Below are 16,848 nucleotides of genomic sequence, written 5' to 3'. Positions count from 1 at the left end.
CCATTACTTTATTCTGTCTAAAGCAACAAAAAAATCCTACTAAATGCAGTTCATTGAGCATAATTCACTGATCTAACGAGTTTTGCTTGTAAAATCCATTTTGTACATTGACTTGGAGCTGCTAATCAGTGCTAAATAACACACACACACCTGTGCTCTCTGACATGCTCCTCTCCCGCTGCTCTTTTGGCATCCCACGGCCCTCCGACAGCGACTTCCTGCGGTCCTTGTTGCACCACTTCCAGTCTGGATGTGCTCTGAAGTGGGCCTCTTTCACCTGGAGGAGGACAAGGAGGAGAGGCTCTTTAATTTTTTCTGCTGATGCAGTTTGAGTGTCGTGTTTCATCGCCTGATTCTGGATAAGCGGCTATTGCTGGGTGTTTACAGCACCACATTTCCCCTAAAGAGTCATTACAGTGTGATGGTCAGTAGTAGTGAACTGCACATGTAAAGATATTTAACTGAAAACATTCCACTACAGGAACATTAACTGTAGCTTTTATGAGTGTATCTCTACCTGGAAGGCCAGATCGTGGTACTGCTGCTTCTCATTGGGCCCCAGAGCGTACCACCACTCCCCCAGGATCTTGCTGACTGTCCGGTTGTCCTGGTTCGGGTGTCGCTGGTGCACCAGGGCACGGTGGCGTTTACTGAAGATCATGAATGCATTCATGGGACGGCGGATGTGGTCCTTCTCCCTCTGGTTGGGGTTTGGAGGAGGACAGAAAGTTTAGGCATTTAAAGTAAGCTGTAAGGGTGACATCTCTCTGTATCTTTTTGCCCTTTCTCCTGACCTTCCTGTCTCCGTCCTTGGGCAGGGCGCTGAGGGACTGTGTGCGCCTCTTCAGGGGACCACTGGAGGGTGCTGGATCGTTGGCCATACCTGGGGAGAACCTGCACTCACACAAAGAGAAGAAGTAGAAGCGAAACTGTGAGTCTACAAATCAAGAAATCAGGGGAGATTCCGGTGAGGGACTTTCAGGAAAGCAAATGAGACTAAGCGGTGCTGAAGGATTTGGGGAGGAATTCATTTGAGTCCTCATTTACGGTTAACATACTATTGTGTTTATTTCACCCCTTTATGTTTTGGCGACAAAAATCCACTAACAAGTACGTCATATTATGCTGTATGAACCACAACAATGTGCCTTTTGGTCATAGTGGTTACCTGCAGGCATCTGTTAATTCTGTAACACACAGATATCACAGGCCAGCCGATCAGAACACAGATTTCTTTTCCTGCATGCAAACAATGCACTCGTCTTCACTGGTTCAACTGTGGCCCTTGAAGTATTTAGGATTTGTTCAACAGAAATTGCTGTTTCTGCCATTGCACTCTTTTCGCAAGCCACGTTTCCAGGAAAAAGAAACCAGACGCAGAGTAAATAACACAAGCAAACAGAAATGCCAGCTAGGTTAGGATTACTATTGTGTTACAGCTGCTGCAGAAACAATACACTAAAACAAACATTATTTTGTATAAATATTCTTCTTCTTAGTACTATTACTGTTATTTCAGTAACAATATAGTTTAGAGATGACATTTTCAGAGAGCTAAAAAGAGAACGTGAATAATGCAACACATTTCAAGACAGACACAGACAGGAAGAGTCAACAAAGTCAGACAAAAACGATCAGCCAATTGGTAGTTACAAATCCTGGTTATTTTTGTGCAATGTTTTGCCAGACCTTGACTTTGGCTATTAGCGATGTAGACTAATTAATCACTGGTGAATAAACCTGGAATTATGTTTTCTTCTGCACAAGAAAAATGAAACCTTTCAAAAACCTGAGCATAGCAGTTAAGGCCAGAAGAAAAGCCTTTTGAAACAGTGAGCCAGCAGACAGAACGTCTGACGCTCTGTTTGAGAGTGAACTCGGTGTCAAGCTACATGAATACGCCTTCTTGTCTACTGAAGCCATATTTTATTATACAGAAAACACATAATACAGCAAAGATTACATAAACAACAGAAGTGGCAAAAGAGTAACACAGTGCGTCCATGAAGGCAGAAATTAAAACATGAGAAACAAAAAAAAAAAAAATACATTATCACAATCATAAGGTGTCAAGGAGGTTATGTGGGAGAGTTTGGTTAGAGTCGAGTCAGATGTGCTCTTTGTGTGCAACTGTGCGTCTTTATAGGTGTTAATGTGTGTGTGGGAGGTGGCGGAAAGCTTTCTTTGTAGTGTGAAACATCAGCAGCCATCATGTGAGGCATATTATGGCGGCGGGAGGCTAATCTTCAGAAAAACTACTGCTGGACACAACATATTTCCACTAGATGATGTCATACACTTGTATCAGTGTGCAGTACATCTTTTGTATTTGTACGTAAGTGTATACAGCGGGGGTGTATTTGTACAAGCAGAGTAGAACAGCTAATAAATGGAGTGCAAATCTTGTTGACTTTGTTTTCATTAGTGTCACTAGTCTTCCCACTGAGATGTAGCCAGTTAACAGGTGTAACCGGTGCAACATGTCTTTTCGTGCTCACAGTGATGGTGGCTCAGCTTGGAGCCGCCATCACTGTGAGCACGGTGACCCTGAAACATTCAAAACCGCACCACCAGCCAGACAGACATGCAGCCCGTCTGAGTCACTCTGAAAGTGCAATAACTCAGCCAGACGCAGAGATGCAGCCAGAGACTGAGTGCAATGAGCAAGCACGCGCTGTACAACACTTGCCAGGCGCGTACAGAGTGGTGGTCGAGAAGTTGTCTTGCTGTCAGAGGTGGATTTCAGTGCACCTGTTCTGAGCGTAGAGTCCTTGAGATTTTTAAAGCTTGTGATTGAATCTACATCAACGATCTGCATCTAATATAATCTACAGTTACTATGTGCTTTCTCCTGAGTCATACCCAGACTTGCAGAGAGGAAACAAACACGCCGTGTTTGCTTAAAATGAGCTTACACCATTTAAATGTAGCACTAAAACAAGTTGGGATACTTTTTACAGAACAGAAGATTAGCTTAAGAACTTTGTTGACAACAGTACTGTTGTTGTAGTTTTTCTTCTTCCATATTTACAGTATATGGAATAATGAACCATAGCTACAGGCTATTTTTTTTGTTCAAAAAAGAATTTTATCTTAATAGTTAAATCAGAGATCAAAGCAGGAATATATTGCTTGCTAATTACATTTACATAACAACAAATACTTGATATTGTGTTGATAAAGCAGTAGCTATTCTAATAAACTGACTGAGTGACATCCAAGTGAAATAAGTCTTAGCTGGAGTGTTTTCGTGTGACTAATCGACAAACATAAATGACTGAATTTCCAGGTTGTCTGGATGTCTTCAGGTGAGTTGGCCTCACCTCACAATGTGGTCAATGCATCACAGCACTTCTCTACACCTGACTTCAAATCAAATCTTTTGTTTCTTGAGATTCTTGCTTGTCCTCTCTTGATTTCATTTGCCATCCGCAGCTTTTGACAACCAACACCATGTTGACCAAAATCTGTAAATTTATTTTGTAATGAAATCCACAAAAATCACCTCACAGTTTGACAGATTATGCACCGCGATTAGCTCTCTGGTCTTCATAACACCAGTGAGGATGAAAATAAAAATAAACAAACAGACTCTGTACTTACGGGTCATCTGTATCGCTCTCTGTTTCGCTGTCAGCCCCGCCCCTGTCTGTAGGAGGATTGTCATTGGTCGGGGGAGGGCATGACGGCGAGCCCCGTTCCAGGTCTGGAGGGCCAGCTCGCCCGTCGCTCACCAGGGCCACAGCGCAACGAGGCTCTGAAGAATGAAAGTCATTTATAAGCAGTTAGATAAAAGCTTTATGAAAGTAAGTATTGGCGCCATACGTGTAAACGCAGGGCTGCCCTGCATGCAGCCTGCTGATGGATCGGCTCTGTTCTGGCCAAATGACTGTGGGAGGTGTGAGAAGCTCAGACTACATTCATGTTATCATCTGTTGCGGTAGTAAGAAGAACATTTCATATAGAGCTGAGTACAGTTCACGTATTAGGGAAACGTTCACTCAGGGGTTTAGTGATCACATCTGTACAGGGTGCTTTTAACTGAAAAATGCTTTGGCGATCAAACTCCTCCAAAATGAAGTTTGTTTCTTCTTTTATGCTCATTCATTCTTAAATAGCAAACTGTCTATTTTATATTTAAGTGTACAGCTGAAAAGATTAGTCAGTTAATCTATTACTCAACTGACAGAAAATTAACTGGTAAATATTTTTAAAAATCAGTTAATCCTTTCAGTTAATTTGGCAAAACGGTCACTGGTTCCGGTCTCTGAGATGTGAGAGTTTGCTGCTGTTCTTTGTCATATACCTTGGTCTCTGAGAAAGTTATCCACCATTTGCTGACATTTAACACACTACACGTTTGATCTATGGTAAGCTGTAGCTTTAACACAGAGAGAAAAGACAACTTAAGACAAAGCGTCATGAGGCTCTGTAGAAAAGGAAACACGTTTGGAATTGCCTGTCCATCCCCACCAGTCAAAATTAGTCTCTGAATAAATTTTAGCTCTCCAGTCAATAAATAGTGTTATCAACAATGTTACTGGAACTATATTGGTGTGAACACCAACTGTGCTGATTTGCAATTCAGTCGCAACTGTTTTGGGAAATACTGACTTGGCTGCTGGTAGGCTCAACCAACATTTGTACTGGCTGTGGACTGGAGCGTTTTGGCAGCATGTATATGAGAAACACAGCCCTACACAGTATCTCCTGTTATGAGTATTATACTTTTGGGCAATTCTTGCTTCTAATACATATATGTAAAATATATATTTGGGTACAAGCAGTGAAATTAGACTGTAAAGTGTCAGGATGCCAGGAGAGGAACATTTGCCACCTTTGCTTTGATTGACAAGCTGTTGGCCATCAGCAGGCTGGGCAGCCGCTCCTGATTGGCTGGGCTCCAGGAAAGGGACGAGTGAATGCCAAGGGAACACTGGCACCGACCGAGGCTCCACATTGGTCCAAACTGTGGGAACGTGAAGGGAGAGAGAGAGAAAGTGAAATGTCATCAAGTTTGTCCATCTCAGTATGATGGAGCGGAGACAGAAGGTAGCGCTCTGCCCTCTGGCAGCATGTGAAATCCTGTGTGAGCAATGAGCTAAAGCGCTACTAAAAACTACACTTTGACAGAAACTGCCAGATGAATGGAGTTGTGTATTCAGTCACCTACTCTGCCCCCCCCACCCACCACCCGCCCACACACACACACACACACACACACACACACACACACAGCAACCCTCAGGATAATGAGAGTTGAGGGGTCATGTGGTGTGTGATGTGATGAGGGAACCTGTTATTTTATCCACAGAGATTCCAGACTCCAGACTACTCTGTCTAGACTGCTGCCACAGTGCTGCCGAGCTCCAGACTCTGAACTCCACTGGCTGTGCAGCGAGAGCCATTTCAAGCCAAGAAAGACTATGGAGCGCCAGTTTAACTTGGACGCAGCACTTTTACTACTGTTAAACATCTAATATTCTAACATGTAACAGTTCCACATGATATACAGACTAGACTTTTGTTTTATCTTTTGAGTCGTGTGCTTACATTATCCCAAATGTTTCCAACAACGTTCAAACCAAGTGAAATCTGTCATTTTATTCAAGAGATCATATTCAAGAGAAGGCAGGCGTCTTGACAGAACCTGTCAACTCACACTGAAGTCACAAAGCAGAAAACGTTTATTTTTTAACATTTTGGATGTAAGCAGTTTTCACAGGACAGCTACGATGTGTAAAACAAAACTTTCACTAACTAATTTGGTCAATTTGTAATTACTATTTCCAGCACTTCCCCATTAATTTGAGTAGCAGATAACAATACATGTTCATACCATCACAGGCTCTTCAGCAGCTTATACAACCACCAGTATTACTGTATTACTAAGATTGCTACTGCTGCTAATAGTAATACCACAACCGTTACCAACACTACAGCTACGACAACTTCAATAAACACCACAAGTGCTACAACAACTGTTACGACAAATACCATCACTACTGTGTTTTTATATATTTCTATGCAATCAGAAAAGTTCGAGGTTTTATCAGCAGCTGTTTGTTCTAAGTGTCTGTACATTTAATATAAAAAAGATTCCTGCCTCAACAGACTGAGGCTGAAACAGTTTCACCCTCCACTCCTCCCCTGACTGCAGTATTCCACATACAGGTCTGAGCCTGGTGGAAATAAACTGGCGCTGAACTCTACTGCAGCACTGCCGATGTCCAGTTTCCGATTATAATTTTATAATAAAGTATTAAAATGGTCTATTTATAGCTAAGCATTCCCTGGCCTGGCTCATCCAGAAATGGAGATCCAGATACTGTTGAGCCAGTTGACGAAGAAAGTGTAAATGGATCAGGGATGAACCGTGCTGTTGGCTCAAGCAGTTCCCTTTTGAAAAACTGATTCTGGTGTCACATGATTACTAGCACTGCACCCTGACCTCTGCACTCCTGACTGCTTATTGGCAGTTTATACTTCTGTTTGTATGAAGAACTGAGGAAGTGAGGCTTTTTTCAGAAATTGCAAGAAAACAAATAATACTAATGACATATTTTAGTGTAAAAACATACATATGATCTAAATGTCTGTTTAAAAATTCACTTTTTTACAAACACTCACACACACACACACACACACACACACACACAAAATGTTAATACTAGATGATTTATTAGTTTAGCTCTAATCAGCAGTGTGGATACCAGCCGGCCTCAGGCACTGGACCCAGGTGCTTTGTTTAAAGGATTGTCTTCATTCTCATTAAACCTAAATGCTATCAGGAGGGTATGACAGACTACTAGGAACAGAAACTCATTTAAAAGTTTTGAATATTCTGTGAGACCAGTCAGTCATCAATAGCAGGTTATTAGGAGGCAAATTTAATACTTCTGCAGACATTTCAATGCTGTCTTGAATTGGACGTAAGGTCAAATTAACAACGGAAATAAAGAAACTATGCTGGCTGAAAGAGTTTCCAACTGCACACTTATGACAGTATTGGGACTACTTTGAATGAGAGGTGCAACAGGAAATGTTACCAGGGTCGATACTGTATTACGCCTGTTGCATATTACTGTGAACAGAGTCAGAATGTCACCCAGTGGAAGAAGCAAAATCAACATCTGTCACCGCTTCCACCCACAGCTGTTTGGTCTGCCTTACTTTCCAACTGCGCCTCAACCGAATATCACTGTGTAACTACCAAAATTAAAACTAAAAACAGTAGATGGCATTCCAGCACCTTTTAAAACAATAAAGCTGGCATTATGCTTTATCTTTCTTGCTGTCAACAAGACTCATGCAAAGACCAGAAAAACAGAAACATCAGGAAGCCACACTGTTCGACTGGGCACACCGGATACTGAAAATAATTTAATCTTGTTGGAGTGCCAGGCTGTTTTAGATAATCACTAACCAGAGAGACGGGCTACCACGTTGCTCGTTCTGGACAGCTGTTTACGGTAACAAAAATACAAAATAATGCCAGTCTCATCTTTGAGGTTCTAAATTAATCTTGACTTGAGATTTTTCAAACTTTTAATGGAGCTGCTGACACCCTGGAGTCGCGAGGCACGAATATCTCAAGGAAGCACTGACGGTGGTGAGTGTGAAAAATATCAGAACGCTGCTCAGATATCCATCGGTCTCTGCTGGTTTACTTGGAGTGCTGACAGTGACGACTAGCGAGAGGCAGCAGTGATAAAGAAATACATCTGACGAGGCTAACAGCTGTCTTCGGCTTACAACGGCTGTAAGGTGGGAAAATTAGGCTACTGAACTGTAGATGTCCTCCTGTACTAGAACTACGCATTATAACCACAGTAGATTCAAAAGCAATAATACAGTTCCTGAGTTTGGGTAACAAGATGGGACCTCAGCGACATCTGAGCTCTAATCTCTTCTTCTTTTTCTTCTCAAAGTCTGCAGATGTACTCAAACAGAACAGTAATGAAACTTGTGATGCTAATGCAGCTGCACTCGAGTCGTGCTATATTTAGGAGAGATCTCAGCCGTGGGGCCTCCACTGCCTTCTGCCTGTGTTTGTTTCTGGGCCCACTGTGGCTCTAGGTGTTTTTAAAAATGTATGGCAGAGGAAACGTTACGCTACAGAGGCAGGTGGCTGTTAGCAGCCGTGCGAGGGATGTGAGAGGGAGAGGGAAATAAAAGCGCGCTCCGGTAATCAGCTCAGGCCTCAACGCTTTGCTGCGCTAATTCTACCAGTGGAAACAGTGTAGCCATGACAACACGCCAGCAATACAATTACTCCTTCTTCTGCTGAAGAGTGATGAAACACATTCACATCACGCTGGACCTGCCCTTGATGCCCTGTCTGAGGTTGTTGGTTGTCTGGAACACAGAGATGAGTGTGTGTAGGGGGAGAGGAGGTATGAATGTCCTTGTTGCTCTCTGCACTCAGGACTCTGAGTCTTGCATGTCTAGACATGTCAATATCCTTTTAAAGTTTCTGTGAAACACCCCCTTATCTCTCTTTCACACACACACGCACATTTGTAAATACGAAACAGGCGACGCCCCCTGCACACTCACACACAAACACAGTCACTAAGTCTGACGCTACACACACTCAGTCGCAAATTTACACAGAAAGGGCAGCGGATCTGCCTGAGCGACTGATAGATCAAATCTTTCCTGATCTTCACGCCTCAGAAAAAAAAGTTTCATTCTTGAGTCATCTTTACCACTTGAACCAAGCCAAGAAATTAGAATTTTATCAGGAAAAACATTACATAAATATATAAAAATAATCAAGCTGGAGTGTATGACTTAAATCTATTACTTTTGTCAGTATGAACTCTGAGAATGAACAAGCTAAAAATTGCCAATATCTCTCTGCACCGCATTCCCGTGCATTTATTACACTTTCAGATTTAGACAGTGTTGAGTTAAAATGAAACAAAATGAGAAATCATTTTGATCAGCATGATCAAATGAAAACCATCGGCCTTATTCATATATTCAAAGTAACATTTCTCAGTTTTGGCTGTAATATCGCAAGGTTGGCATGGAAACAAGCACACAGTATATGATTAACCCAAACACCTCGATTTCTCAGTGGCCAGTGTTTTTTTTTTTTTTTACATCTAAGAGTGTGCACACAAAGCTGACAAAATACTGTATTTTCACAACAGATGCTCAAATGCTTACTTCGAAAGAGGATGCAAGAAAGAGGGAAAGAGGGGGCTGATAAGGGTAACACCACCTGCTTTCATTCTCCCTCAGACAACACTGTGCTCCTTCTGACATCACACGACATCTTCTATTTTAGACAGTTAGCTGATGGTACGACTACGGTAATATATTCAGATACAAGCGGTACAAGACGGTACAAGTATGGAAAATAAACACACTGTATGTATCATTGAAACACAGGACCTGAAGTGGACTGAAGCTTTGGCCAAAAATTAATGTTCTAAAATGTCATCAACTTTCTCTACAATCTGTTTACCTGCGGTTTTAATGTTTTTGTTAGCGCAATAAGCATGAATACAGTTACCTTCCCTCAGTGTCCACTGATAAAAAATTGTTCACTGTGTGCTGGCAAAAAGAGCATTTCTGAGACAACAGCAGAGCAACAGAAGCCTGCCTTTCTCAAGTTCTTACTCACTATCATGGCATATCATGACTGCAAATAACATAAAGGAGGAGGAGAGACCACATCCGCCTACTGAACATTACAAACTCAACAAAGACGCTCCTAGAAAAGATCAAAATGCCCTAAAAAGGCAAATTAAGGGGCAAAAAAGATCTGAATATCTACTTTCTTATACCGCAAGCAAACAATAATAAAGAGTACATGAGTCATAGTCATCACACTCCGATGACACTCCTGTAACCTTACAGAGATAATGAAAGCAAGACGTATTAGCGTATATGAGCACAGAGTATATGAGCGTCTGCCCGGACGTCTCTTCTTACTTTACAGTCTGGCAATGTGGCTCAGGAGATTTTATATCTGACAAAACCACAGCACCATGATGATCTCTCATTCCCTCTGCCCCATCCTTCCTTACCAGTCCCGGGACGTCCCATGATGATTTGCTTGCGTGGAGCCGGGTGAGGCGACTCGGCTGGCAGTATAAGCGGCAGCAGGGCAGTTGGCGTTGGGTGACAGGCTACCGGCTGTGGTAGCGCCCCTATAGAAGCATCCTGGTGTCCCTCCGGTTTCCTCTCCCTCTCCCTGCCTCCAGAACCAGAAGACGACAGGACCGAGCCCGATGAAGTGGACATCGACCCGGGGGTTGAGGAACTGGAAAGGGCAGTGTGGCCCACTGTGGCTGGAGTTAGGGACTGGAGGGACAGATCAAAAAGGTACTTTTAGTATTTGCAGTGAACTGACTCATAGTAACAAGAAAGTACAGTACATGTTCATCTTTTCTTTTCAGCAGCTACTTAAAAGATAGAAGATACTTAAGCTATACCTGCCGCATAACACATTTCAGAAATGCTGATCCATTTGCTTTGTAAGTTCCACACAGTCCTCTTTATGACAGAACTAATGACATCCCGCTATTACCTAAAGTGCCAGAGTGGTTTCAGAGGCATTTTCTGCAATGACTCTGAGCCTCCAGTGGACTTACAGCTGCTTTAAATTCAAGCTGACTTGGACCAAGCTACAAAGTTTTGAGGTCTGTTTCAGTTAGATACTAAAACTACAGATTTTCATTTGAGTATTTTTTAATTTACTTTCAAGGGGGAGTTTCTCAATTACTGACAAAAACCCAGAGCTTAAACACTGTCCATTCCAAATCAGTGTAGATGGGACACTTCTGCAAGATCAACCTAAAGCCTACAGCATTTTAGGAATTTTAACAAATATTTTTGTCACCAAATACATGCAATACTATTTAATGGATTTAATGGACATGTTGAAATGTCACCAATTTAATACATACTGAACCAGGGTTAAGTGATATGACATTTTATACCATGAGCTAATGAAGATACTATTTTGCTGCACCATTGCTGTACTGTTTTAACCACATGGCCCATCCTTATACGGTATGCAATCATGCAGTGCACAGTCAACAAATTCTTACCGAGCTGGAAGTGACCAGGACAAGTGTGGATGTGGGGTTGCGCAGGAGAACAGCACCGTTGGTGGTGGCCCCATTGATGGGGACAGGTGCCTGCAGACCTGGGGGAGCTGAGTGCTGGGGCTGGCTGTGCTCTCTGGATCTGTTTCTTTCTCTCCTTCCTAATGGGCCATCAGAGAACTTTGCCAGAGGGACATCTGGGTTACGGACAATGACTGGGGAATCGCGGAGGGGCACAATGCGACGTGGAGAGGGTTCCTGGGGCAGCGGGGAGGGAGGAGTAGGAGAGACCAGCATGGGTGGAGGGGTGGAGGCTGCAGAGGATGGTGGCCTGCTGGTGGCGCTACGGGGACGGGGGAAAGAAAGTGAAGAGGGGGTTGTAGGCTGACTCTGAGGGGAGAGGACTCTAAAGGCAGCTGGACTGTGAGCCAGGATTGGGTCTCCCACCACTCCCCCCATGCCCACCAGCTGATGTTGCTCAGGTTTGGTCTGGCCATCCTGGACTGAAGGCAGTGGAGGAGGTGGGTGGGTGTCAAGCTTCCTCTTGCTGGGGCTCATGGGTACTGTAAAAGTGAGGTTGGTCTGAAAGGTGGGCACAATCCCAGACAGGTGACGCTCTCGCTCAGCTCCTGGCGTACTCATCTTAGTGCCACTAAGTTGCCGATGGCGGCGTGGAGTAAGTGAGGCAGGAGCGGTAATAGGGCTAAAATTGGCAGGACGAAAGCCAAAGAGGGGAGAGGGTGAAGGAGACGGAGTGGGGGAGAAGGGCGACTGGTTGGAGATAGGGGAGAATGAGGGTGTGCCTGAACGGGAGCCGCCCAGGGAGACCAGCATGGTCGCTGCCTCACACTCATCAAAGTCAAAACGAGAGAGGTCCTGGGGCAGCAGAGAGGGAAGGACCAAGCGGGGGCGGGAGTCTCCTCCACGGCTGCTAGCCTCGCTGCTTTCCCGTGATGTCTCATCCCAGTCAAAGTCTGAGCTGGCTCTCCCACCACTCAGTCGGAGGTCAGACGGCGTCAGGGTCCCTGTGCTGCTAGCTCCACCCCGTTCCCGACTTCCTCCGCTGGCCTCCATCTCCTTGGTCCTCATTGAGAGGTGTCTGGAGCAGTATCCTCGGCGCTGGGATTCCTTAGAGCAGCCCTCTCGGGAGCACAGCCTCCTCCACTGCTTCCCATTAAACTTCTTACGGATGCCTGTTGGCGTGCACACCACATCTCCCTTTTTGTACTTTTGCTGGGCAGCTGTCAGTGGGGTGCGGGAACGTGAAGATGAGGAGGATGTCGAACCTGATCCGGATCCACCACCGCCACCTGCTCCTCCACTGGAAGAACCTCCTCCTGAGACCTTTTCTACTCTGGAGGAGGAGGCAGTGGAAGAGGAGATGGGAGGGAGTGGAGGGAGCTGCGGGGCAGTAATGACAGCACCAGCTGCTGCGGCCGCTGCGGTTGCTGGGTCAAGGCCTAACAGGACAGGTGAAGGAGGGGGGTGAGGGTTCAAGGCCAGGTGTGCGGGGGGGATCCCGATGCCCCGCACCACAGACAGGTGGGGATTGAGGTAGCCAGGTGGGGGCTTAGAGACAATGTGGCGGTGTTGGGGAACTGCCATTGGTTTGGCCCCAGGTATGATTGCCCCCATTGGGACCATGTTGAAGTGGGACACCTCCATGTCTTCTTCGGGGGTGAGTGGCATGTATGGGTGGTGTTGCTGCTGCTGATGCTGCTGCTGCTTTGCACTGTTCTCCCTTTCTCGCTCTCTTTCCCTCTCTCTATCCTGTTTTCTCTGGAGGTCCCTCTCCCTCTCTAAGTCCTTCTCAATTTCCCACTCTCTGCCAGGAGCAAGGCTGAGGACTGACGCAGGAGTTACTGGTGAGGACATGTTGTGGCCTGATGTGGAGGAAACAGGAACTATACCTGGGTAGGGCATGCCTCTCCCCAGCACTGACCCCATACCAGGTGCCATCCCTCGGCTCAAACGACAAACCTCCTGCTCCACATCCATCTCCTCCCTGTCCTCCCGCTCCCTTTCCTTGTCTCTGAGCCCTTCTTCTCCATCTCGACCTCCTCCAGATGGCAGGTCCAGGTCCCAGGGTGGCACCAGAAGCCGGAGTGTTTGTCGGGAGACCCACACTGCCTGGGTAGCACCAGTTGCCCCTCTGCCATCCTCTTCCTCATCCACAGAGTGAGATTTTTCATCAGACAGCAGGACACGGTAGCGATTGGCCACTGCAGGGTGTGTGTCCACCTGGGTCACGACACCTTCTCTGTACCACTGCCACTGGCCCTCGCTGCCCTCCTCATTGCCAAATGGTACACATACACGGGTGCCAATAGGTATTGGATGGACACCAGGTGGCGGGGCATCTAAGATAATGTCCACCACCCCTGGGGGGCTGTCATGTCGATACGGATAACGCCACAACGTCTTCTCCCCATTCAGTTGCACCTCCAGGCTTCCAAATTCCCCACTGACCTTACGTACCACCCCAGCCCGGAACACCAAGTCCGAACTCTCTCCTTCATCCCTCCGTTCGCCTCCTCCATCCTCATCACTTCGTCTCCGGAGCTGTCGGGCAAGAACACGCTGATTCTTCAGCCCTTTAGCCAAGGCATCAGACAGTGCATCAGGGAGACTGGGTGGTGCATGTGTAGACATCCGTGTGAGGGTGTGCGTGTCGCTGACTACCTCCAGGTCAGCCGAATGCTCGCTGGCGGTGTCTGTCGAGGAGCAGCGGGGCAGGGGGCTAGGCGACACTCGCTCTGCATCTCTCGCCCCTTCAACTCTTCCGGGCCTTTCCCTATCCCCTCCCAGTGACAGGGTAGGGGGTCCTGGGGAGTCATCCTGAGGTCCCTCCCTGCCAGTGGTCCTGCTGTGGAAGTCGTCCATCAGCCGCCTACTCTGACTGCCATCAGGGTGCGAGACACAGATGTCACTTCCTGAGCTTGTTGTCCCGTGGTTGATGACCCCACCACTAAGAGGAAGAGGTGGGGGCGTGCTGGAGGAAGGGTTGCTATGGTTACCAGTAGTGGACGAGCAGTGTTCAGAGGTGTACTTCTTCTTGGGAACGCGGGCCTTGAAGGTGGCCGTTTTTCGGCTGGAAGCGGGGTTTGGGCTGTTGTTGGCGCTTGGCGTACTACTGTTACTACAACTGCTACCACCACTGTCACTGTTGCTGCTGCCACTCACAGCCGACCTCCCTGATCTATCATCGGAGGATGTCAACAGTTTCCCAGAATCCATCACAAGCGATGCTGTCGTCTCTGACAGCCCTTCCCTGTGAAGGCCCTCCCCCTCTGAAGGGTCCCGCGCTCTGATTGGGTCCGCCTGAGAGGACTCTAAGTGTGAATTAGTAGAAAACGAAGAGGAGGGTGTTCGGTTCTGCGGCGATCTGCTTCGGTCTCTGTTCTCGTCTGAGTCTCTCTTCTCCCCTCCTTCTGGGGCATCCCCCGCTCCACGGCGCTTCCCCCCTTTGGCCCGAGTGGAAGGAGGAGAGCGCCGGCCCTGCTTTTTTATCGGCTTCATCGTTTCATCTAGCTTTCTTCTAAACAAATCTTTTTATTTATTTATCCCAAAGATTTTCTTTGGCGTTCCCTCTCTTTCTCTGGCTTGTTTTTCTTCTTCCCCCTCCTTTCTATCGCTCTATTTTCTTCCTCTGCCAGGGCCTCTCTCAGTCATCCTGTCTTGTCTTTGTCGAGCGACTTCAGCACTTGCCCACCTTATTCCAGAGTTTCTGAAAGAAAGGGAACAGGGAGTGTGGGTTACTCATGTGGCTAACACATTCAGACATGCACAAAGCATCCACAATGTGAGATAGCTACTACCAGCTCAGCTTCGGAAGGAAAAGTGAATCAAAATCAAACATCTATAAAAACACTGAGGTGACATCAAAGAATTGCCAAATAAAAGCACAGCACAGTGAGAGTTGAGGCAGGATCAATGGCATCATAAAAAACACGAGTGATAAATAGTTAAACATTAATATGAAGAAATGTATTCCATGATAATTGATGCACCATCGTACGAGAGTAGTAATGAATATGACTCATCCACAAATTCATTACACATTAATTCATTACGTAACAGGTTTTACTCACATTACACAAAGCCTGATTCCATACCTGGTACATATTTGAAACAGGAGGACATGTTGTAGGGTAAACACAACTTCGACTTACAACACAGTATGGAAATCATGAGAAGCACTTTGCAATTTGCCCAGACAAGCCTTTCTGCATGCACTCCCCTCTCTCTCTCTCTCTCTCTCTCTCTCACACACACACACACACACACACACACACACACTACTTCTTGGCCGGGGCAGTAGAGGCGGGGGAATTCCTTGTTCGCTCGCATACTGAAACCCTCCCTTTCTCTCTCTCTCGCTCCCTCTCTCTCTCTGTGGCGACCTTTATCTATGTATTTCAAAGCAGAGACAACCCGCCCCTACAAACTCCATTTCCTGTGGAAGACCATTACCTAACTTCCCGTCACTTTATTCCTCTCTCTCTCGCTCTCTCTCCCTGCTACTATTACACTTTCATTCTTATCCCCTGCCTGTATCCTCTGCCCTCTCTCTCTCTCTTTAATATTGATTTCTACCGCTCATCTCTTTTTCTTTCCTTTCCGTCCACTTAAGTCTCAATCCTCATTTTGTGCTGCAGTCGTCCAGAAAAGCAGAGTTGTTCCTAATAATTGTTATTCCACGCCAGAGTCATTCAGCAGCGCTCTCCCAGCCAGGCCAGAGTCATTCAGAATATCTCCTATTCCACACCGGACTCATTCACAGTTGTGCCTCTGTTTCGTTTTGAAAGTAAAACAGGCTGATTTTGCTGACTTGTTGAAGGAAGGGACTGTTGCCACTTCACTGGTTTGTTTGCTGTGTGGCCGATACACACGGGACTTGCTTCATGTTTTAGCTGCTGTGTGCTCTGCCTCATTTCTTCCAATACAAGAGTCTTCACACAGCTAGAAGTGCCAGAGAGACGTTAACAACAAGTGTATAAGAGGGAGAATCAAAACACCCCCTATATGCTCCATCATCTTCTTTGAAATTTCTCACTCTCACTGTGATATTCACTGTCAAAATGTTCTGGACTGATGTCTGTCATCCACAACTAGGCATGTCTACTTGTCAGTGGCTGTTTGACTGTCTGTTAACTTACATGTCTGCCTGTCTGTCCCTGTTTCTACATCTATCCTCCCACCAGTCTCTTTCTCTCTGTCTGCCTGTCTCTTTTCCCTTTAGCTGCCCTCCTGTTTGTCTGTGAAGGCCCGCATTCATTCAGGTCCTTTTAATATCTGCCACATCATATCGGCTAGAGAGAAATCCATTTTCAGAGATGAGTGCCGCCTGTCTCAAGGCCACACACACAGCAAACATCTATGTGATGATAGTTGATAGTGCACACAAGAGAGCTCGAGCTCCCAGCCATCATTGTGCTCTATGTAAATCCCTATTTAGGACAGACAGCCTTAGAGCAACCACCATAAAATAATTTGGCAGCCTGCCTTACTTGGTCACGATGGAGGTATGCTACGTGTGTTTACTCAGTAGTGCACTGTGTACAACAGCTGGTGTCAGAGACATGGGCATAATGATAACAGCTTAAAGACAAACTGATGCAACTCACACTCCCCTTTGTGAAATATGGAGCAAGCAAGTCCATATGGAAGCTATAGTAGGCCTGTGTCTCAGGTATACGTAAAGTTCAGGGTTAACTCGTTCAATTGTATTTTATTTGCAAGATTAGCTTTTACTCTGTTTCATGGGTTGACACAAATACAT

General features: G+C 45.8%; 1 protein-coding gene across 3 annotated transcripts in view; it reads right to left on the bottom strand.

Annotated features, from left to right (window-relative positions):
- The window catches only part of cica (capicua transcriptional repressor a), a 37,500-nt gene that overhangs the window by 13,177 nt on the left and 7,475 nt on the right, over nt 1-16,848 (bottom strand). For all 3 annotated transcript variants that reach the window (XM_046418472.1, XM_046418471.1, XM_046418473.1), the window contains 7 exons: nt 11,070-14,793; nt 10,044-10,320; nt 4,838-4,969; nt 3,604-3,757; nt 795-894; nt 518-700; nt 151-277 (listed from right to left, as the gene is read on the bottom strand). In XM_046418472.1, coding sequence (XP_046274428.1) covers nt 151-277; nt 518-700; nt 795-894; nt 3,604-3,757; nt 4,838-4,969; nt 10,044-10,320; nt 11,070-14,585 — 4,489 coding nt within the window. In that variant the 5' untranslated portion in view covers nt 14,586-14,793. The remainder of the gene's footprint in view (nt 1-150; nt 278-517; nt 701-794; nt 895-3,603; nt 3,758-4,837; nt 4,970-10,043; nt 10,321-11,069; nt 14,794-16,848) is intronic.

Source organism: Scatophagus argus, chromosome 17 (assembly GCF_020382885.2).
Source record: "Scatophagus argus isolate fScaArg1 chromosome 17, fScaArg1.pri, whole genome shotgun sequence".
Classification (NCBI taxonomy): Eukaryota; Metazoa; Chordata; class Actinopteri; family Scatophagidae; genus Scatophagus; species Scatophagus argus.
Note: the sequence above shows the minus strand (reverse complement) of the source record. Positions and strands in the feature narration are given on the sequence as shown.